At 53.7% G+C, this 23970-nt stretch overlaps 1 protein-coding gene across 1 annotated transcript; it reads right to left on the bottom strand.

Annotated features, from left to right (window-relative positions):
• Positions 1–8474: 8474 nt before the first annotated feature.
• Positions 8475–22903, bottom strand: LOC308047799 (bMERB domain-containing protein 1-like; the record flags this gene model as incomplete). Its single annotated transcript, XM_080356531.1, has 6 exons — positions 8475–8593; positions 9186–9259; positions 9392–9506; positions 11455–11528; positions 15030–15150; positions 22828–22903. The coding sequence occupies 6 exons, from the start codon at positions 22901–22903 to the stop codon at positions 8475–8477; spliced, it is 579 nt and encodes a 192-aa protein (XP_080212657.1).
• Positions 22904–23970: the final 1067 nt, after the last annotated feature.

The raw sequence follows: 23970 nt of genomic DNA, 5'->3' as shown, positions 1-23970 counted from the left end.
GAGAGCAGGCCAGGACAGGAGTAGAGTTTCAAATCAGGATTAGTACTGGTGTTCACATTCGGACCTTCCACCCAGACTAAGCTCTGAGATGTTTAAGAGGGACGTCACAGCAGGGTGGGGGATGGTGCTTTGGAAGAGCTTCAGAGATCTTCCACCACCACACCCAGCACATCTACAGATGTGGATTTTGCTGCACAGCCATGCGCTGCGTACTGAAACTCACCTTCCCCCTCAAGATGTTGGGAAAGTGTGGAGAATGGATATAGGTGAAGGATGAACCACTCAGGTGGTTACACCAAGCATTTGGCTGTTCATGGTGAGTGCTGACCTGACGAATGCAGAACAAGAGGCCTAAAAATGGCTCTGGAGTCCCACTGTGGAGTTCAGGCTGGGCTCAGAGTCTGTTAGGGAGGACATTCGAATGGACCAAAGACCCAATGACATAAGCTTACAGATTTGTGCATCAAAGAGACCATTGATCACATACCTGCTCCCTTCTCTCCAGTGGTTTTTCCTGTCCTGAGCCCAGAGAAGTGGATTCAGCTAATGCATCCTCCAGGAAAGTCTGAGTGCAGTTGGTCTGTGTTTATAATGCCTAGAGGCTGCTCAGGCACCTGATCCCTTTGAGAGTGAGGAAGACACGGATTAATCCCCTCCCTTCCCCAAATCTGCGCTTCCGTGAGCGACAAGGAAAAGAGATGTACTGCAGGGCTGGTGCTGCTGCTCGTTGGGGCAGCAGAGGAAGGGGGAGCTCAGGGTGGGAGCACTGGATGCAGAGTCAGCTGAGGACATTCCCTCTGTGTCTTTGCTGTCACTTTCTCTACAGGCTCAAATTGATAGGAATAAAGTCAATTAGAAACACGGTACTTTGGTTCAGGTCTCAGCAAGAACTCATCCCGGAAACCCAATTTCCCTCGAGCCTCTTGAGCTCAGCCCCATGTTGGGCCACTGAAGCTCAGTGAGTTACCACCCATCAGCAGAAAAATGACCCTGTGCAGTGTGATGCTCGTGCAGAAGAAAACAATAGCGAAAACCTTTGTTGCAGAGGCAAGGGCAGTAATTGTTTCTCAGCTGTGGAAGCGGAGCTCATTTCTTTCTGAAACCTTGACATGTAAGTGCAGTGTGGGCCACGACATGTCTCGTGTTCTTCTGAATAGATCCCCGGCGCAGTGGGAGATGAGTGACAGTTTGCAGTTCAGCTGGCAAGGAAAAGTAAAAGCTGATGCAACTTTCTGCAGCCACCATGTGCCTACACTTTAATGATTACATTGAATTCAGTCTGTAAAGCGGGGATAATAACTGCCAGGGAGGGGCAGAGTGGGCTGCTCCTCAAGGGAAGGCGCTAAGGTGCCAGCAAAGCAGGCAGGAGGATGTCCCCACCGATGGGATGCAGCCCCATGGTACACGAGCAAGAGCAGAGAGGTTCAGCTGATCTCTCTAGTGACCAGTGACAGAGCCCAGGGAACGGCAGAAGATGGAAGGTCAGGTTGGACATGAGGAAAAGGTTCTTCACCCAGAGGTGCTGGACACTGAACAGGCTCCCCAGGGAGGGGTCACGGCCCCAAGAGTGAAAATATTCAAGAAGCGACTGGACAACGTCCTCAGACACGTGGCGTGAATTCTGGAGTTGTCCTGTGCAGGGACAGGAGCTGGACTCAGTGACCCCTGTGGGTCCCTTCCAACTCAGGGCATTCTATGGTTCTATGATTCTCTGTTTCTATGGCTGCGTCCAGTGATTTCCACGCTGATTTCTCAAGGGACCGGCCTCATGAGGAGCATGTCACCTCCTTGGGGACAGCAGCTCTCTGTGCCAGGGCTGGATCTGAAAGCCTTCGCTCCCCAGCCAGCAGCATCCTCAGATGCCTTCCTTGCTGTTCTGTCAGACTCAACGCACAGCAGCAGCAAAGAGAAACCAAACAAGCAGGAGAGAGCGAACTTTGCTGTGGCCCTCAGGGGTCCCAGAGGTTGGTAAATGTCTCATAGAAGCACCGGTGATGAAACCAAGAGCTGCTGCCTGTGCTGGAAAAGTCAACTCATGACTCATCCAGCAGAAAAAATGTGCGTTTGTGCCCTTGCATCTCGTCTCAGCACTGACATATTCAAAGGGACCGGGAGCGTTTATACCCGTCCTGAGAGGTGACTCAGCTGCCCCTGCTCCTTCCACCCACAGCTGCCCCTCATTTTGATGCATCTCACTGGTGGCAGCTGGTGGGAGCTGATGGGAGCTACTGGGAGAGGAGCAGCTCTTCCCAGTCCCTGAGGAAGACAGGGGCTGCAGCTCTGAGCCTGACGCTCGGTGGGTGAAGGCCTGAGGACATGGCTGTCTTCAGGCTGGGCTTATGGAGAGGACAGACCGATGGCTCAGGTTTCCTGAAGTCCTTTGGACACTGAGCACTGGCCATTTTGGAGACTTGCCTCTTATCTGGATGCCTGAGCTGAGCTCTTGAGGAACCTTCAGCATGGGACAGAAAGACAATGAGATGCATTGGTCCAACCAGGCAGGAGCTGTGCTGGTCCTGAAGTCCTGCTCCAGAGACGGGACTAGCACAGTTGCCAGGGTTTCCCGGACCATCCACCATGCACCCTTCTCCTGCCTGCTGGAGCCATCCTGCTGGCCCAGGGTCCCAGCACCAGCAGAGGAGAGGGCAGGACCTGCTGCTGAGCACGGGGTGCTGAGCACCGCAAAGGTGCAGCTCCTACCAGCTCTATTCGCTTTCTTGGGCAAAGAGAAACCGTATGACTCATGATGCCACTGGATATGGAGAAAAAGACTGAAATTACCTAATCAGGCACCGGGGTTTCAGTTCTGTGATGCTGTGTATAATAATTGGTTTCTGTTAATAGCCTGCCTTCTCCTTGGGGAGTTGCAGAGTTTGAATTTGTTTGCGTGATGTTTTTTGGGCTTGGACGAGGGGTTTTTTGCAAGATTTCTTCTTCTTGGCACAGAGAAGAGATGATTAAAGCATTGGCTAAATCTGCAGCCTGTTTTGCCTGTTGTTGATGGAAAATCCCCAGCACATTGAGAGGTTGTTATTGGTTTAGTCTGGACGCTGTCAGCGTTTCCCGTGAGCAGCCTGCTCTGCCATGGGTGCGGACACAAGGCAGCAAGGCCGGTGCTCGCTGCTGCGCGCTGCCCTGCCCAGCACCGACCGTGGGATTCCCACTGCAGGGGCTTGTGCCCAGAGCAGCCCGAGGGACAGGGACGCGCTCTGCCCCGGCACGGCGGGCACTGCAGCTCCAGATCCTGTAGGATGGTCCCACCTGCAGACCTGCCAGTTCCGCTCTTGGGCACGTTGCAAGGAGGCCCGGGGACAACCCTGGGCCAGCACCGACCGCTGCCTTCTGCAGTGACTTGAGGAGACATGGCTGGCTTGTTCACACCATGATCAGCACTTATCCAGGGCTCAGCATGCCAAGAACTATCGGCTGCCAGATGGCAGAGACACAGAAGTCATTAAACTCAAATTAGAGCATTGTTTTTGTACATGCAGCTTCCAGACACCTGATCCAAGGGAGGATGGGGGTGCCAGAGCTGCCTGGTCCCTCTCAGCAGTGGCTGGCGTGGCAGCATGTTGCATCTGAGAGCGACTGCAAGTTTCCCTGGTCCTGCACAGCCAACGAGACCCAGCAGAGCACAAACTCCATCCTACTTCTCTGCTCTTAGCCCATTTCCCTCCTCTTTGTCTTCTCCAGCACGTCCACCACAAGGTGCTTCTCCTATGTTCCCACCCTAAGGACAGGAAACACCAAAACCCACCAGACCCAGCAGTTTGCAGGCCTGGCTGTCCTGCTGCTCCACCTGAGAGCACCTGGGGTGGGACACAGGTGGGGGAGAGTCAAGGAGGCAAGATAAGAGATGGTACAGTCCCCTTCAGTGCCCCTTTAAGCAAAGTGCTACATGTAGAAGACACTGGATGTTCCACAACTCCTCTATAAACGGCAGCGTTGAGGCTTGGTGAGGACAGAAGGCTGCCATCAGTGAACAAATACATCAAGATTTCAGGGCTTCAAGCATTAAGGGAGATTAACCCAGGGAGGCAGTTTCTTGCCTTTCTGAAGATTTTTCAGCCGGGCCCAAAAGAGAAACATCAGTTCAAGAGCCAGAATGGAAGGGCTGGATATCTCGCTGCTCTGTGCTCTTGCAATGCCAGGGAACCCCAAAGGATCTTGTTTCTGTTCCGCGTCACCCGCCCTGCTGTGACACAGCCTGAGACATCTCTCTGCAAAGGTCAGAGGTGCAGAAACCATCCACGGACCAAGCTTCCAACAGACATTTATTTGTTTGGGTTGAAATCAATGTACATGAACAGTGTCGCTCCTGTGTGCTGCGCACCTTTGCCATCAGTTCAAACAGGGGCCAAATAGCATCGTATGAGCAGGACAGCAGCCTGACTCCTTCTGCACAACCAGCCACACAAACACAGCCAGGAAACAGAACAGAACAGCCAGGACGTGCCCATCTCCCCTGGCCATCCCCCCTGCCTGCCCAAGCACTAGAGAGAAGGAGACTTAGACCTTATCACTCTCTACCTGAAAGGAGGTTGTAGCATGGAGGGTGTTGGTCTCTTCTCCCAAGTAACAAGTGACGGGATGAGAGGAAACGGCCTCAAGTTGCATCAGGGGAGGTTGAGGTTGGATCTGGGGAACAATTTCTTCCCCAAAGGGCTGTAGGGCATTGGAACAGGCTGCCCAGGGCAGTGCTGGAGTCGCCATCCCTGGAGGGTTGGACAGACGGACATGAGGTTCTCAGGACATGGGGCAGTGCCAGGGTGGGTTATGGTTGGGCCCAATGATCTTGAGGGTTTCTTCCAACTAAAATGATTCCATGATTCCAAGTCTGGCTCTTAGGGCTTTGTGGGGTGGAGGTAGGGATGAATTAGAGGAGCAGGTTTTGAAACATGGGCCCTTCCTTGCCTTTGGCTCCCTCTCAGTCCAACCATATAAACTATTTCAGTCGAGCATCCCTCCCAAGGCCCTGGGGAAGGCAGGGACAGTGAGGGGGGGGCTTGTAGATCTCAAGCCTTTGGTCTCTGTGAATCGAAGCAAACACCTGCACTGCACCATGTGTGTGGCTGCAGACACCAGGCACAGGAGACACCGGACAGTTTCTGGAAGAGCAAGGAGTGAGTGGCCCTCCAGGATGGATGGTACTGATGACAGCGTGTCACCCCTGCGTGGACAACAGCCTCAACTGTGTACTGCACCTCACCCCGTTACACAGGGTGGGCAAAGCAGAGAGGAGCTTTATTTGCCTCTGTGATCTACAGGGTGCCTCCAGCCCACACTGAAGCCTCTCCCAAGCACGGAGAGCACCAGGAACCGGCAGGTGGTCGTTGTAGGATGCTGTAGGACATTAACAATAAGCAGCACAAATTCGGCTTCAGATTGAGACCATTGAAGTCAACTCAGAGCTGACGAGAACCAAAGCATGGTCTGTTTTGCTAGAGATGACCCTTTGAGCCCTGCACCCTGGTCTGTGAGCGCAGAGGGACTGGTTTAGTTTGTGGACCTTTCTGGCTGCTGGTAAGAGCCACATGGGAGGAGATTGCTCAGGAGGGATGAGTGAAAACCCCTTTGCAAAGGTTAGAGAACAGGTTCCCACACATTGGGTTGCTGTGCTGGTAAAGAAATGCAGGAGGGACTTGGATCTGCTTATGATATGGCACTAGGAAGGATCCCACCTGCATTGTGTTTTATAAGGATGAATGTGCTATTAGGTACAGTGGAAAGAGTCAAATGGGTTGTGACCATCTCACTGACATGTGCATGTTGGACAGTGACCCGGGCAGGAACACCATCTTAAGACCCCACAGCAACTGCAGCAACTGAGCTGGAGGAGTCAGGGTTTTGGCCAGAAGGCAGCCAGAGCTCTTGAGCAGCCACCCAGATGGGAGACCACCCCAGGCCACCAGTGAAGCTGTAGCAGCCTACAGGGCAGAAGATATGAGAGGGCTTCACACCCAGCGAGAGAGTCCCTGTCCTGTCGTGGTGGCCTGGCTGTGCCACCTCGGCACGCTCAGAAGGGACAACAGGAACCGAGACAGTGGGTGACGTCAGGGTGCCATGAGTCTTTGCACAGGACTTTATCTCCAGCTCATGGCACCAAGCCCAGCAGCACTGGCTGAGGCACTGCAGGGCAGCACCGAGTGCCCTCTTGGCAGTGAGAGTGTCTCTCACCCGCTGTCTCCAGCTTCCCCTGCCACTTTTTGAGTCTCCTGTTCAGTTTTCATTTCCTTCTGCATGTTATCTTGTTCTTCTGAATTTTTTTCCTTTTCTCTTTTGGTCTAATTTCCTCCTTTGTCTTGGAGCTGAAAACTAAACCCAGTGAGGTGAGGACAGCAGCTCGTCTGTCTGTAGTAAACCACACCAGGTCTGTGTTCAGGTGGCAACTTCACAAGCATTAGCCCTTCACTCAGCCGGCTCTGGGCACTGCCCTGCACGCCTTGCTCAGCTCCCCCAGTGCCACAGAGCACCTCGCAATAAAACTGATGCAAACACAGCGAAACCCAGACCAGAGACATTCCCCACCAAGAATCCTCTGGAATTATCCCACAGAGACTCACAAGGTGGTACAAGGCTAAGGATGAGACATCGTCTGTGGCCTCAGCATGTCTTGGATGGTGGAGCACAATGTTCTCCAAACATCAGCTCCCTGTGCTTTTTTTATTACTCTGTCCAGGTGAAGGACCGCACTGCTCCTCTTTGTCACGGACTCGCTTGCTGCTGCTGCACACACCTCTTCCAAGCTGAGCTCAGGTGGAATTCGGTGTTCGTTGATGTCATGGGGGAGATGACTGTTGATGTGGCACAAGGACACATGCCATCATTCAAGCTCGCACCAGCCTTCTTGGGAAGTCTCTTTGACGGTGGTGCTGCAGTGGGAAGCATGAACAATGACGGGAAGTTGAACCTCTCGGAGAAGAGCAGATCGTGGACTCTGGCTGGAGACCTGGGAGGAAAGGCAAGAGATAGGAAACCATGGGTTGCAACCAAGGGATCGCCTTGAGACCTCCCTCCTGCAATGGCTGGAGAGCCAGCCCTGCTTTATGGAGCGCCCAATGCCAATGAGACTAACTCGTGTCTGTCAGGCCGCCTGCCACAGTGGAAGTCTCCAGTAATATTACAGATGAGATGTATCTTCCCACAGAGATTACAACCCACCAGACCTCCATTACCATCATCTTCCTCTTCCGCAGTGCTTGTCGCACGTGCTGTCAGCCGGGACCTGGCGCTCGGGTCTGGCCGTGCTCATCACCTGCTGGGTGAAGCCCAGGCATGGAGGAAGGTGGCAGCTCAGTGGCAGGGTGGTTTCACCTCCTTGCCAGCTGCCCTATGATGAGCCGTGAGGTCTGGACTCACATTTGTGGTGCTGGAAAGCAGAATTTCCCTTCAACTGTATGGAAGCACATCCTTATAGACATAACTTACTCTCAACTGGGACTTGCTTCACCTGTGTCACCACACTCTGGCAGGATTGAGCTCTTCTCACAAGGTCAATCTTTGCTACCTCCCACACCAAGCTGCTTAGGCCTTGCTTGACTTGTCTACACCCCACAGACACCCACTTTGGCATGTGGGCATAAGCTTGGGCCAAGCAGAGCTGGTCCAGTGAGGATCCATCCATCCATCCACCTCTGTGAGCCCGGTCACTTCAGCCTCCACCTGGGACAACGTGGGTGTTAGTGGGGAGATCCACACTGGCAAGAAGCACCTCTCTATGGGTCTGCTGCTCCCTGAGACTTCTACAAAGTGACAACCTTTAGAATGAGTTTATGTCCTGAACCACTGGCAAACGGACGGGGATGTCTGATTGCCCAGAGGATAGTCCTGTACAACTGACACTGCCTGGGTCAAACCCTGTTTTAAAAGTAACCACTTTATGGTTGGGCATCTGAGGCTGCAGCAGGTGCCAGTGATTTAACTGCAACCTGCTGAAGAGGAGCAGGCAGGAGAAGGCGTGTGAGGAGGCACATGAAGACCCTCAAGGACAGAAAGGCCGGATGCTTTCTTAGGTTTTCAGAGAAGATATTACACGAAGACAAAGTCATCGGTGGTGTAACTCCATGAGTACCAGGTGTGCACAGCAGTGGTGCCTTTGACCAACAGCTCCCTCCTGTACGTGCCTGCACCAGATGTCTTGGTCCCTGGGGGATGCTGCTCGCAGTGTGCCTGGCCCCGCTCCTCCCTGCTCCACCCAACTCCAGCCCCTCGTCCTCCTCCCTGCTGCCGTTTCCCGCCCAGCCCCGCTCCCAGGACCCAGCGCTGCTCCAGCATGCAGGGCTGCAGCCTGGTGGTCCCTCGCGCCCCACGCCTGCAGCACCAGGAGCTGTGCATGTCCCAGGCGCTGATGCTCACACACCGTGCACCGGCACTTGGCCGCTCCAGCACAGCGAGGAAGCCCCTCTTGCCCAGCCCAGCTTCCCAGGACATGCACCCTACCATGGTCATGTCCTGTGCAGAGGAGCTGGGCTGGCCTACATGATGGAGCAGGTGAAGCCACAGCACTCCTTGAGCAAGGTGAGGCCTGTCTTGGTCATGTAAGGTGCAGAGGTTTGCTGCCCCCTGGAAGTCATTTTCTTCTCTTTGACAGGAGCTACGGAAAGAGGAATCGGTGTCTGCCTGGTGACAAGAGCACAAGCCCATCACTCGTACTTAGAGCTCCTTTCAGGGATAAGATGCTGACCCTTCTTGGACCAACAGCTGGGCAGGAGCTCCTGCATCCAGGAGGCACCTCACCACGTACAGACACAGGGACCCTGGGCTGGAAACGCCTCCCACTGCACTGGCAGGTGTTTCTCCAGCAATGACGGAGGCACAGGAAGGGGGTAGCCACCAGAGGTCATGGATGGATACCACAACTTGTGACCTTAGCTAATGGTGTGATGAAATGTAAGGAGCTGGTTGGACAGGGTCAGATGAAGTACATCAGCCATAAAAGGACACCTACCCGTCCCCATTCTCATAGGACTTGATGGCTGGGAAATACCGATTTGGGATATTTTCACAACGTTATCTCAAGAACCAGCACCCTCCAGCTGCTATTTCCCCACACCTGCCTCCAGCAGCAGATGGCCTGCAGGTAAGCTAGTCCCATGTAGAGCAATGAAATCTTGAAGAGTGCTTAGGGAAGGGGAGAAAGTGCCAGGGAGGCTGATTACAAGGAATAAAACTCATCAGCAACTTACTTGCTTTCTGGAGGTAGCTTTTGGAGAGCTTACTTTGCAGGAACTCTGCCATTTCCTTGTCTTCTTCCCTTTCCCTGTGATAAAGAGATCTGTTAGCGCTCAGGAAAGGAGCGGCGAGACATCCAGGACCGTCTGGCAAGGCATGATACAGATCTGAGGACACCCAGCACTGTCCTCAGCACAAGGGATGAACTGAAGGCGGCTACCTGAGCCTCTCAAACTCCACATCGTCCACCAGGAAATCCCGCGTTTCCACCAGCTTGTGTATCTGCTGCACCAGCTCCTCTTCCCTCTGCTTCTCCTCGTTGGACTTCTCATTCTCTGCAGCACAGGGAACATGTTTCACACATCAACAGGGGCCATCCCTCCCATGCCAAGGCCAAGCTTACTCTGTTTCTGCTCAATCCAGATGTGAGAGTGGAGGTAACAGCCAGTAATCCACATACAGGCTGCTAAATAAGCAACAGCCCCATCCCCAGTCTCCCTGACTGGAAGGAAACAGGTTTGCTGTCATCAAACTTTGAATATTTCACTTCTCCCCAGGATTTTCATGGTGCTGAGCTCTGCCAGATGCACCTGCGAGCTTTGCAGAGCAGAGGAAGAGCCCCTCGATGAGGTGACCACTCTGGTGCGAGACAACCATGAGTACCCTGGGGTCTTCACCCTGCTCTGCTGAAGGGGCTGGGTACCAGATCTCAACAGGTCCGAACTGTCAGACAGATGTCACCCCTCAGCCCGGCCGTGCTGAACCTTGCTGTCCCAGGCCAGCACAGCCCACCCGTCAGCTCAGCCTTGAGCTGCGTCGTGCTCCAGAGAGACCTCCGAGCCAGGTCCTCCACGCGGTGAGAAACCAGCCGGGACCTCAGGTGTACCGGGAATTATCAACAACACCCAGGAGCCTTGGAAACACCTCACACCACCATACGTATCCCATGCACACAGAGACACAAAACCCAATACCATCCACTGGTTTCAAATCCTTATTCCCTGCTGAACATGGTCGCAAGGATCTCAAGCTCTACCTCTGACCTTCCAAACCACTGTCAGCCACATTCCCATCCCAGGGACAAGCATGACCACAAGTTTCTGACAGGTTATTTTGAATGCCCTTGGTTGCCACTTGAAGCTCCAGAAGGACCCACCCTGAGCACGGTGGGACTCGCTTGTGCCACATATCTTTGGGCAGTGAGTGAGTGAGTGAAGACCTGGAAAACTCTCACATCACTACAAAGTCATGTCCTATATAAAATGGTACATAAGGGTAAGCGGGACACATGAAGATGATCGAGACAGGGCTGAGAAGTGTTAAATATAAATGGAAAGCTGCCTTAGGAGGAGACTGTGACTGTCTGTGCTACAGCCATTTAACACTGTTTCTGAATTCAGCAGCCAGCTCCAAAATCAATCCAGCACAGGGTGGATCAATCTCCTGTCTTCCTCAAGCCAAATAAAAATGCAGCAAAATTCATAGTACGGAGCAAACCCTGTAGGCTGGATCGCGGCAGTTACCTAAACTATGTATTGATTTGTAGTTTAAAGTCTGCTACATATTGATCGGAGGTGCTGCTGCACGGTCTGAGTAGGAAGAACTTCTCATAATCACCATGTTGTTAGAAACATCCACAGCAAGCAAAGGTTTCTCCTGCAATTGCGGTCTCGTACAAGGCCTGAGCTCAAGCTTCTTGGTAGAGAAAGCTGATCTGGACTGAGCCCTGGACCACAGCTGCTGCTTTTCTACCATGAAGAGGCAATGCAAAGCCATCTGGCCATGGGCACTGTCTCCATGCAGCAGCTCCCACCTGCCTGGTGGGAACAGGAGCACGTCACAGTGTCATTTGAATGCCACACAAGTTGGAAACATCAGGCTGCACGCACACACAACAGCTATTTGGAGTTAATTAACAATCTGCATTCCTGAGTTGGAGCATGTCAGAGTCAACGTACCCACACGGCACCTTTTTTTCCGACTTGCTGATGTCAGAGTCCATCCTGACCACGGCACCTCTCTGAACTGGTAAAGGCGCCTTGGTCTGGTGAGGTTTCAAGCCACAGCTCTGGCTGAGCTCTGAGTAAGCACTGACACGTTTCAATTTTTATCCAAACTACAGTTCAATGCCCATTTTTACAGATTATCTGCCGTGACAGTCTCACAAGACCAGCAATTTGCAGGGTTTTTCCAGTACAATCTGATTCGAGCCAAGTTCTAAGAAGACCTTTCTGCTAACTGCAGCAGCAGGGTGCAGCTCTCCAAACCTCTCCAAAGCCTTACCTGGAAGGGCTATGAGTTTTTGAAGCTCTTTTTTCAGCCGGCTGATTTCTTTGCAAAGCTGAATGTCGTCCATCCTGTAGAGACACAAATGACAGCACTGAGGGAAAGACTGGGAGAGGAAAGGTTCAGAACCTCCAGAGCAACACTGCAAGGCGATGTGCTCGGTGTCTGCAGCGGGGAGCACAGATTTACCCGCCCGTCCATGGGAAAACTGCAGCCGCTTCATCTCAGAGCTTCTGTTGGCACTACATGGACTGTGTTACCGGTTGTTGGCAAAGCAGAAGTTTCATTGCTCTAATGACAGTGAAGCCTTGTTAGAACCTGGCACATCCACCATGCAGCAGCATCTGTGTTTCTTCTTCTCCCTCAAAATAATCCCCAAACAGCAAAATCCGAAAACAAATGGAAGTTGCTGCCACAGGAAAAGATCTGACATTTTTACGCTGACTTTCTACAGAAATAAAAAAGGTAGAAAAGCGAAACACAACAGAGGGGGAAAATGTGCAAACTTTGCAGGTGTCCACTGAGAAACAAGGTCATTTTCACAGGAGAAAAGGTGCCTGCCGAAGCTGCAGGCAACAAAGTCATCTCTGGATCGAACCACACAAGAGCAGCAAGATACCAATGGGGACACTCTCAGCTCCGGGGTCAGAGGCGGCTGCTGATGGTGCAGATGGGGACGCGCAGCCCGGTCTGTGCTGGAGGCAGCTGGATGGTCTCTCAGAAGCACCACAGACACTCAGCCCCTCCATGGGTGTCCCAGCTCCAGCGCTGCTCGCTGCTCACTAGGGCTGACAGGGAAGACGTAACCCAGTTTATTGATTGATTTATTTCAAAAATGCACATGCCTATGGCCTCTCTAAAGCCCTGCTTAGACAAGACTGAGGTACGACAGTGTGTGGCTATGATGAGCATTGGTGCTTCAGTGTGAAGAGCTTTACGCACTGACCTGTGGTGAGGGAAACCCCCCGAGCAGACAGAACTCATGGCTGAGCCCTCTCTCCAGCACGAATCCAGCCACCCCTGCGGATCTCCCGTGGGCAGGTGACACCACAGCAGACAAGTCACATCTCCAGTGACCCCCAGAGCTGCCTCTGCTCCGCAGGCCGTGCTCCCCACCTCTCAACCGCCCCCATCAGCAGCCTCTGGCTTTGGACACCTCCTTGCTTTGCCCTTTACAGTTCAACCTGGAAGAGCACAGGTGCAATTTCTAGCAAGCTCCACGGCCGTAAGTGATGAGAAACCCTAATACACCATCTGTGTCTACAGATAAAACATGACTGACTCATCAGCGGGCACCACCTCCAACAGATGTGCCTCCGGTTCCTTTTGAAGTGTGCGTTACTAAAAGCCCTGTCTGCATCTTCAATAATCCTGCTGGCCCCTCCACTGACTCACGCTGTCCACCCCTTCTGGGATGAGTCATATTTGCTGGAGCTACTCGAAGATGCAGCTTCATCAGCTGCACCGAGGACACCAGAAATATTAATAAGGGAAAGGAAAATAAACAGACTGACAAAGAGGAACCCTGTGAGAAATTACTGTAGGATGAGAAGACTTCCTCTTGGCTCTGCCAGGTTTTTGCTCCATCTGACAGTGTCTTCTGTTGTTTGCAGACCACTCTGGGCAGGTCTGCTGATGCAGATCTGGGAGCTGCATGCGGAGAACAGGGAGGTCTGTTTGTCCTTTTATTGCAGTTCATGGTCCTGTGGTGAGTGAGCCCTGAGCTGCTACAAAGAGCATCAGTGGGGGGGTCGGCGTGGGACACGTGGGCAACAGGGCAATTGCTAGTGATACGCTTCTTAAAATTAAAATAAGCAGTCCAATGATAACTGAAATATTCAAATTAAATTGGAATTTAATTGAAGCTGATAGTGAGAATAATAAATGGCCAATCATAAACATTTTCATTTCAACAAATCTTGGGAGAGATGGCAAAGACAAGCACCCAGAAGGCTGTTGCTGGGGCTGAGATGACTTCTACCACCAGTAATAAAGCTTATTTCAGCATCAGGCAGAGCTGCGCTCCCCTGTGTGGCCCCAGGAGCAGATCAGAGCACTGAGCTGTAGGTGTGGAGCTGAATGTCTCAAAGGAATTTCAGACCTTTCTTTTTTCCCTATAAAAAGACAAATATTGCGAGCTTCATTGTTTTCCAGAGCACAGACATCTCAGAAACATTGGAATGTTTTAGTTGGACATTTCCAACGAGAAGAAAACACTGATCGCTGTCGCCTGACCAGACGGGTCACTCCTCCATTTGGTAAGACATCAACATCCATCTCCCCGAGCCTCATAGTCCAACCATCCTAAATATCACATTATTTTCCTAATTGGGGAAAAAAAGGCCATTACAACCCCGGATCCCCATCCTTTTCAACCCTGTCCCACAGAACCCATGTCTCAGATCTCTCTTCTCCAGCTGTGATGCTCACAGAAGCCCTGAGCCTTCCCTGCCCTGCCGAGCTGATGCTCCTGCTGCTGCGCCCCACAGAATCACAGAATGGTTTGGATTGCAAGGGACCCTCAAAGCTCAGCCCCTGCCATGAGCAGGGACATCTGCACCAGCTCAGGTTGTTCAGAGCCCCGTCCAGCCTGGCCTGGGATGTCTCCAGGGATGGTTCATCCACCACCTCTCTGGCCAACCTGGGCCAGGCTCTCACCACCCTCAGGGACAACAGTTCCTTCCTCACGTCCAGCCTGAATCTCCCTCCTTTAGTTTAAAACCATCACCCCTTGTGCTATCCCAACAGGCCCTGCCCAAAAGTCTGTCCCCATCTTTCTTATTGGCCCCTTTTAAGTACAGAAAGGAACTTGATGCCCGAGGTCCCCATAGCTCCTCCAAACCACTCAGATATGTAACCCTGGCATTTCCAAACTTCCAAATGATCGCTTTTGCAGCCATGCCCACCCCGGTATGCGGTTTCTGTAGATAATTTCCTTTTGTTTTCCAAGTGCAAGCCAAGGAAGAAAACAAATAAAGAAAAAAAAATAAGAAAAAGCAAGAGATGTTGAGTTTTGACAGCACCTGTGAGATTTAGGTACTGGTTGCCATGGAAAGCATTTAAGAACTACACTGTTTATGACTTCCAAAAATCCTTTTCAACAATTTATTCAGGGTGAACTCTGCCTCAAAGAAGGTGTGGCTCCAAACCTGAGCCTCTAAACCACAGTCCAGCTCCCAGCTGGTGCCATGAGGGCGACAAGGCTGGTGAGGGGCTGGAGCACAAGTGTGACGGGAACGGCTGAGGGACCTGGGGGGTTCAGCTGGAGAACAGGAGCTGAGGGGAGACCTTCTGATCTCTGAACTGCCTGAAAGGAGCTTGGAGCCAGGGGGGGTCGGGCTCTGCTCCCAAGCAGCAGTGACACTTCAGGTCACAGCATCAGCGGCAGGTTGGTAACAGGGACCTGTTCAAGGCCAGAGCGGTGGGAGAGGCTGCGCTTCCAGGTGGAGAACAAGGTGGAAAGTGGCCTCAGCTCTGCCCATCCCTGGGACGATCTGTGTTTGATCAGGCAAGCGGAGATGCTGGGGGGACTGTGGGAAGGGGGGACAGTTCAGGGGTGGACAGGTACTCACATGTACCGCAGCTCGGACTCCCTCCTCACCAGGATCTCCCTGATCCTCTCGATTTTGAAGAGTTCTCCTTCGATGTCATCAATGGTGGTGGTTGAATCAGCCATGGAAACAATCTCATCCTCTGCAGGTGAAACAGGAGCCACGTTAGCCAGTGGGAGATGTCAAATGGGTGCTGGGGACAACAGGGACCATGGGGCTGTCATGGGGACCTCCTACAAACACCAGACCATAAAAATCAGAGAATCATAGAACAGTTTGGGTTGGAGGACCTTCCCAGTTCTCCCAGTGCCCCCCTGCCATGAGCAGGGACATCTTCACCAGCTCAGGTTGCTCAGAGCCCCATCCAGCCTGGACTGGGATGTCTCCAGGGATGGTTCATCCACCACCTCTCTGGCCAACCTGGGACAGTATTTTACAGCATAACCACTAAGCACATGCACAGTTTTAAATTCATTTCCAGACTTCTTGCTGCTCTGCTGGGTGCTGCGAGAAGACACAGCCCAACAGACACACAGAAAGTCACCCATGTGCAAGGGCATTGAGCTGCCAGCGACTGTTTTGCCTCTGTTTCTGCTTTCTGTGAGTCCGGGCGCTGGAACAGCTCTGCTCATCGCTGCCTCAGCACCAGAGCCAGCCCGTCTTGCTGAGCGCAGCTCCCAACACCCATGCAATATGCATGAAGTGTCTGCAGGAGAGGCCCTGGGAGGCCAGCGGGACACCTCGCCTGAACTCGCAGCTCTCTGAGCCTTTGGAACACGCAGCATTTCGCCTGCTTGTGCGTCTCTGCAGCACACCCTGCTCACATCAGTGCTGTGCTGGGTTCTGCGCTGCTGAGAAAGCCCCAAATTTCCAGGGTTCTCCCCTTTGCTGAACAGCAGAAGCTAAAAACTGCTGGAAGGAAGGACAGGAACGTCTCTCTCTTTTCCAGAGCCATGTAACCTTCAGGCATCTCTAGCACAGAGACATGAGCCTGTGTGTGCATCCTCCTGCCGTACCTGCCAGGAACAAATGCCGGGCTGACATAGCACAGACCTGAGTCATGGAGGTGAAGTTCCTACAGCTGCTGCCCTTCCAGCACAAACTGGATCCTTCCCCGTCCTTCCCAGTGCACTGGAGGGAGAAGCCCCCATGGTACCCAGCAGACCAGCTGGGCATCCTCATCCTCATCCTCCGGTGTGCTGAGCATCACGTCTATAACCCACTTGGGGAAACTGAGGCAGGGAAAGGGGATATCTCCTGCTCAGGGCAAGAAGCAAGAGCCTCACAGCAAAATACATGAAAAGAAGAGCTGTAACTGATATTTTAGAAGCGCGCAGTGGCCAACCCAGGGACGGATGAGGACCCAGCAACCTTGATCCATCGCACTGACCACCAGCTCCATCCCCAAACCCTGACCGATTTACACACAGATGTCCATGTGATCTCCCATGGGTTTGCAGTATCACACCAATTTACACGAGGATGATGTGCACGGAGCCTGCCAGCCCGCACAGCCCACAGCAGCTCCCATCCCTTTACCGGGAGCTGAGGTTTTGCCCCCGGGTCCAGCTCTCAGACACATTATCGAGCTCGTTATCAGCGACACGCAGCAGCACATTTATCACCCCTGGGCTCACCTGCTCTGTGGTGATGTACACTCAGCACAGGCTGGGGAGAGGGGGCTTAGGAGCTACCGCAAAGCCACGCTATGAGAAAACATGAAAAATCACGAGCATCGTGGCAAATTTTCCTTCCTTTGAATCTTCCAAGGGCACATCTCTGCCTTCCCACAGCCCTGGGGCTGTCCCCATGCAGTGAGAGGGGAAAGCACAGCTGGGGAACACCAGCTCCGGGAGCAGGATTTGCTGGCAACTGGAGATGTTGGAGCTGGAACGTATGTCCTGGGGATCCCAAAGGTGGCCCAGGCCAGTGCGGATGGGGACAGGGCAGGAACACACCAGCACTAAGGCACAAGGGAAACCACTCTGCACCCTCTGGTCCTCTACCCATCACATAACCTGCTGAGACATCATTTCCAGAGAAAGGCACATTACCAGCATAAAATTCGGAGGCCCCTCCATCCGCTGATCCACTTTCATAGATTCTTTATCACTATGCTGTATTCATAGTAAGAGAAGAGCATTACAAAAAATATAACCCCCAGCTTAATCCCTGGATTAGGATCGTACTGTTAGCATGAAGTCCCTATTAGTCTCCTGTCTTTTACTAATTTCTTTATTTCCAACTTGAATGTGGATGGATGTATTAGTTTCACCTATGCTGAAGTTCATATTCATGAGTATATTTGTTTCGACGTGTTCTTGGCATCATGAAGTTAACAGCAATTTAAATATTCTGCATAACAGGGGCTCTAAAATTTCATAGTAGTGGACATGCTAGCATTGAACTTAAACATGTGTGGAATGTTATTAAAAGCTTTCCACACAAAAGCCGCCATTTTCTGTTGAGATCCTAGCAGCTGGATATCGAGATTGCTAACAGTTGGAGTGATGATCTTGAAGGTCTTTTCCAGCTAAAATGATTCTAGGGTTCTAAGGTTTATTAGCAAAAGTATGAGTGGTTTGGGTTAGTGTGACTGGTTTGGATAACAGTTTTATGCTGTTTCTGGCTTAGAAGCTCCTGAGGACAACTTGGTGATTATCTCCCTCTCCCCGCAGCCACGTCCAGCCAATGCCAGCATGCTGAATCCTCCATCATTCCCCATTATAAACTATCAGGATGCTCCCAGGAGCCAGGGCCTGCTCAGGACAGACTGACGGATCCAGAGGCTGGACAAAGCGTGGGGCTGGATGCGCTGCCCTCCCTCAGCTCTTGCTCATTGGCTTTACTACAAATTTGCACAGAACCCCTCCCTGAGCCTTGTTTCTACGGGCCTGACAGGGGTTGCTAGGGGACCGGACTGTGGTTGCTACAGGACCAGGATGCGGTTGCTAGGGGACCAGAGCATGGTTGCTAGGGGACCGGGATGCTGAGGTCTGTTGTCCCAAGCATCCCACTGCTCTGCCACCCCAGAGCTCCTCTAGCCCCAGGTATTTTACTGCACTCACACCCAGCATTGCTGGCAGCTGGGGACAGGCAGGACCTGCCCGCAGGTGACAGCAGGCGCACAGGTAACAACACACATGAAGGTACAGCCGGTGCGTGGTTGCAGCAGCTGCTCCCCAGGGTTCGGCTGTACTTCAGTGCAGCTCTAGACCCCTCAGGAAAAAGCTGCATTGCTCCAAGTGTCACTTCTGTGACCAGGCTGAAGTGACAAGGCTGATTATTTTACAGATGCGCCAATAAACAAAGATATGAGCTCACCGCAGCTTTCATTAGCTGGACAATGCTAATCACAGGGGTGGGTTTGGGGGATGGGGACTGTCACTCCTGGCCTGGGTGAGTGAATTACCCAGAATATCTTTGATCGCTGGTGGCAGGAGTGTTTGGCTGAGGTTACCAGCCAGCTGCTTCCCAGTGGGTGAGTGCAAAGGTTTGAAACAGATGCTGGCATCGTTGCTTCTCCCTCCTCATGCCAGAAACTCATTAGCAGAAGCCACCTCAGACAGGAGAGGTGAATCTTTGCCTGTGTACACCAAGAGAGGAGGTGGCGGTGCTGGGTTCCTCTCCCCTGTCTGCGGCAGGAGGCTGGGATTGATTTCAGCCCACAAGAGCGAGAAAGCTCCTGGCTCAACTGTGGGTGGGTTCCCATCAGAGATGGGGAATCCAGCATGGCTGGGACCACCCTGCTCAGATAGAGGCTTCCCTTATGCACCCTCCTCCTTGGGCACAGTCACAGAGTCCCAGGCTGGTGTGGGCTGAAGGGACCTCTGCAGATCCCCCAGTGCAACCCCTGCTCACGCAGGGTCACAGAGCAGATCACACAGGTGGGGCCAGGGAGTTTGAATGTCTCAGAGAAGGAGACTCCACACCCGCTCTGGGCAGCCTGGGCCAGGCTCTGGCACCTCCCAGCAAACAAGTTTCTGCTCATGTTCAGATGGAGCCTCCTGTGTTTCAGTTTGTGCCCGTTGCCCCTCACCCTGGCGTTGGGCACCACTGAACAGAGTCTGATCCATCCTCTGACACCCACCCTGAGATACTGATCCCATTGATCAGATCCCTCTCAGCTTCTCTTCTCCAGCTCAACAGCCCCAGCTCTCTCAGCCTCTCCTCACAAGAAAGATGCTCCAGACCCCTCAGCATCTTCGTAGCCCAGCGCTGGACTCTCCCCAGTAATTCCTTGTCCTTCTTAAACTGGGGTGCCCAGAACTGGACACACAACTTCAGATGTGGCCTCACCAGAGCAGAGGGGGAGGAACAATCTCCCTGACCTGTGTGTATGACACTTCCAGCAGCCTTTGACTGCAGGTCAGGAGCATCCTGTGAGGTGGGGACAGCGCCAGGTCTGCAGCACGCAGCAGAGTGATGGCTGCAGGACCGGAGCTGGAAGCTCCTCAGCTGTGGCTTCAGGGTGGTGGGGTCAGGGTCACTGTGCACCCCTCAGGCAAGGTACAGCCTCAGCCATGCCAGGGATCTGCTCGCCACAGCAGTCAGGCCTGGACAAGAAGCTCTAAGAGGACAGTTGTCCCTGGAGCTGCTTGACTCAGGGCAGAAACAGAGGGAGGGCAGGCCCGGGCTGGTGCTCCTGCAAAATGAAGCCCAAGACCCCTGGGAGGGAGCAGCTGGACAAGGGGGCCCAGAGCTAAGCCTCTGCACCAAAATCAGACACTACACTTCTCAAGAAACCAGGTGACTAATTTGCAGCTGAGAGGATAAGATGGACTTGCCGATGGAGACTCCTTCCATCTGCCAGCATCTGCCCAGGCCCACAGCCCATCATGCCGAGACCTGAACATCTGAGTGAGGGCAAGGGCAGCAGCATGGGATGGATGAGGAGAGGCTGAGAGAAGGAGGCTGAAGGGTTGTTCAGATGCCGAAGCAGGGATCAGAGAGATTGTGGGATCTCCATCTTTGGTCCAAGATACCTCCTGAACAAGGTTGTGAGCAACCTGATTTAACTACTAAGCCTGTCTTGAGCAAGGAGTTGGACTTGATATCTCCAGAGGTCCCTCCTGATCCAAATTCCTCTGTGATTCTATGTAATGAGATCAGTCTGACTGACTGGGCTGTGCATGGATCTTCCCTGCTAGCTCAGGAGATGCTTTCTCCAGGCAGATACAGGTGACACAGAGTTCCCAAACCCCAGCACTCACAGATGTGGGCCAGATCACAGCTTCCCTGAGACAGCGGTGAAACCAAAGGGCGCTGTGCACCCACAAACCTGCACGATGGCAGCGACACCATACAGCAGCGCAAATGGCAAGTGCAGACTCTCGGAGTTCACAACGGATTAAAACCCAGCACGTCCTGCAAAAGATTTCCCTGGAGGTGGTTTTGCCAAAGCTGAGATGGGTTTCTTACACCCTTCCTAAGTGCTTGGCACCAGCGGGGGCCTAGGGAAGGAATGTAAACGTTATTAAAGCTCTGGTCAAGCTCAGAGTCCTGAGTCTCCCTTCCAGGATGGAGAGGGATGACGCCCATGTGAAACCACACTGCCACCGGGTCCCTTTGCTCCCGCAGCTGCGCACACACTAGCAGAGCCAGACACAGAAACCAGCCCAAGCAAAAGGACCCCTGACTGGCACCATTTCAACCCAGCAAACTAAGGAAGGGCAGAAAGCTTCAGTTTAAACTTAGCAATGCTTTAATCACCACACATGGCCCAGGGGAAGCGAGTATCGTTAATGAGGAGTGTAATAGCCAGAGACTTCCACTCCATACGGCTTTGGCGAAAACATTTAGACAGCCAGCAGCAAGCCTGAGATGAGTCACGGCAGCAACCAGCATGGGGTTGAGTTCCAAGTGATTTAGTTCATGATTGAAAGTGGGCAATTGATTGAGAGCTCCCTGGGGATGGAGTCGGAGCTCTTTCCTTGGGCTCCATCCCAAGAGGCCTATTTAACTCAGACACGTGCTGTTCTCTGCCATGGAAAGCAGCACGGGCAGGGGCACTGAGCCCGTCAAAATCAGCCCTTGCTCCACAAGCTCCATAAGTGACAGTAACCGGCTACCTGACTGTGGGGCAACCTTGTCAGTGGTGACATGGTCCCCACCACCTGGCAGGAGGGACACAAGCCTCCAGGACCGCCAACATACGGCCAAGCACGCTGGTCCCTGAGGACAGCATTGTGCTCAGATGGGAAAATCACAGCTACTGGCAGCCTGCAAACCAAGGTAGGTACCATTTCCCTGCAAACCATGACACCGTTTCCCTGCCAGTGCCCCAGCTGCCCCTCCAGTAAACCAGGGACAAACGTGCAGCCTTTGCCCGTCGCAGCCAGGGGGATCACTCTGGCTGTGTTTGTGCAGCCCCCCGCACAGCCAGCACCACTAGGACTACGTTAGACAGATCGAAAAAGGACCAGAGTTGACAGGTGAGGTAGCCGAGGATGATTTACGGGGTATGAGCAGGGGTGTAGCCCCTGTGTGCCACCTGCTGCTGTGTGCGCTCCCCGGGGTCACCTGAGCTCGCGCAGGGCAGGAGGCTGCATGTGCTCAGCACTGTGCAGGGTTGCCCTGAGATTTCCTTGGTGGTAGCAAACAGCAGAGCAGCGTTCGGAAAACAGACACCGACTGTTGCCACGTTCTCGCCCATCCTGAGGGTCCCCCAGGATTCGGGAATATACAGAACTGCATTGAATCAGCAAACACAGCAGGCACCACAATCCCGGTCACAGGCGTGTGAGGAGGGGTGGCAAGGCCATACCCAGCACCCCGAGCCCAGTGAGTGTTTGACCTGTCCCTGGAGCACCCTGATGTCACCCGGCAGCTGGGAGCAGAGGATCCAGGCGATGGACGTGCCCAGACCAACCTCAAGGACAGGGTCACTCTTCCCAGGCAGGGAAGCCGGGGGAAGGATACATGTTGCTGTATTGGAAGGCACAAAGGAGAAGGACTAAAACTTTGGGCAGCTCACCAGGGAGCTGAGCAGCGTTGCAGGCAGCACCCCACACAGTAGTACCAAGCGGGATGCTTGTGTTTGCTCCATCCTTCCTTCCCTGCCTTTCCAGCTGCCTGTCCCTGCCCTGCTGGGGGCCAGGGGCTCAGGGGGAGCAGAAAGGGCTGAGGAAGGGGAGAGGTCATAGGGATGTCACGGCAGAGGGGCTGCAGGACCTTTCCCTCCTCAGGGTGCTGCCCACAGCCCAGCATTGGGCCCCCTCCACCCCACAGCTGGGGACTCTGCCCTGGACAATCCCTCTGGTCGTGTCCCCCTCCTCTGTCCCCCACCCTGTTTCGTGCTGGAGGAACTGGTCAGTGAGGGGAAAAGGCAGCCAAGGACAGGGTGGGCACCTCGGTCTCCGGGTCACAGCCATGACCACAGCCAGGTATGACAGCACCGCGGCCCCGCGTCTCTCTGGGCAGCACCAGCCTCCATCCCTCCTTCCACCGGTTCGTTCCCTCCAGCCATCCCTCCTCACAGCCGCTCCCTTCCCTCCGTCCTTTCTCTCCTCCATCCACCCCTCCTCTCCTTCCATTCACTCCTCTCCTCCATCCAGCCCTTCCCTCCCTCCCTCCATCCCCTCCCGTTCATCTCTCCCCTCCATCCACCCCTTCCTTCCCCTCCCCGCCCGACTCCCGGTGTCCGCGGCGCGGGGGCTCCGGCGATGCCGGTACCGGGAGCACCCCCTGGGCTCCGCTTGGTGGATGAAGGTGCCCGGGGAGTCCCGGAACCACCGCTAATCGGGGAGAAGTGGCGGGGGGGGCGGGGAAAGTTTGGGTCCAGCGGTGCCGCTGCCCGTCCCGGTCCCGCCGCGCTCACCTGGCCCCGCGCCGGCGGGCGGCCAGCGAGTGGACTCCAGCGATCCGTATCGGGGAGGGGTCCGGGTGTCCTCCATGCTGCAGGGCGCTCCCGCCGCTCCCGCCGCTCCCGCCGCTCCCGCCGCTCCCGCCGCTCCCGCCGCTCCCGCCGCTCCCGCCGCTCCCGCCGCTCCCGCCGCTCCTCGCCCTCTGCCGGCCGCCGCTCGGAGAACACGGGGCCGGACACGGTCACTGGAAGCTCCTTAAAGCCACAGCCCGAGCAGGGAACAGCGAACAGCAGATCTCGCCGAGGCACGTTCAGCAGATTCAGAGTCAAAAAGCGCTTCCAGGGCGATGTTCGAAGGGCTTTCGCCGCCCGCTCAACCAGGCGCATCCTCATGGCAGGAGGGAGCTGAGCGTTTGAATTTGTCACTTGCTGAGAAAGGATCGTGGTCCCTATTCCTGCAGAGGGATGTGCGTCAGAGTAAATGGTTTGGAAGTTTATTTTCCTTAGGTTTTATCAAAAAAACAGGTTCACATTTCACAGAATCACAGAATCATTAGGGTTGAAGGGACCTCTGCAGATCCCCCAGTGCAACCCCTGCTCATGCAGGGTCACAGAGCAGATCACACAGGTGGGTCCAGGGGGTTTGAATGTCTCAAAGAAGGAGACTCCACACCCGCTCTGGGCAGCCTGGGCCAGGCTCTGGCACCTCCCAGCAAACAAGTTTCTGTTCGTGTTCAGATGGAGCCTCCTGTGTTTCAGTCTGTGCCCGTTGCCCCTCACCCTGGCGTTGGGCACCGCTGAACAGAGTCTGGTCCATCCTCTGACACTCACCCTGGAGATATTTATCACCATTTATAAGATCCAACAGCTTCTCTTCTCCAGGCTGAACAGCCCCAGCTCTCTCAGTTTCTCCAGTCATGCTTTGACTACTGTAGTTCAGCATGTGATTGTGCTTCCTGGCTCAAAATTCCTTTTACTAACAAAAACCCACAAGTTAACACAAGCCTACTATTTTCAGTGTTGTAACTACCTCCGGAGTTCTGATCTTTCAACCTGATTAGAGGCAGAAATGTTCTCAAAGTTTCAAAAATGAAGCCACGTTACCAACAACTTCCCTCGCTGCTGCACTGGTGAGGCCGAGCTAAGGTAACTCTGTTT

Source organism: Nesoenas mayeri (assembly GCF_963082525.1).
Source record: "Nesoenas mayeri genome assembly, chromosome: 19".
Taxonomy (NCBI): Eukaryota; Metazoa; Chordata; class Aves; order Columbiformes; family Columbidae; genus Nesoenas; species Nesoenas mayeri.
The sequence above is the reverse complement of the archived record's forward strand: the minus strand, read 5'-3'. Positions and strand labels throughout refer to the sequence as shown.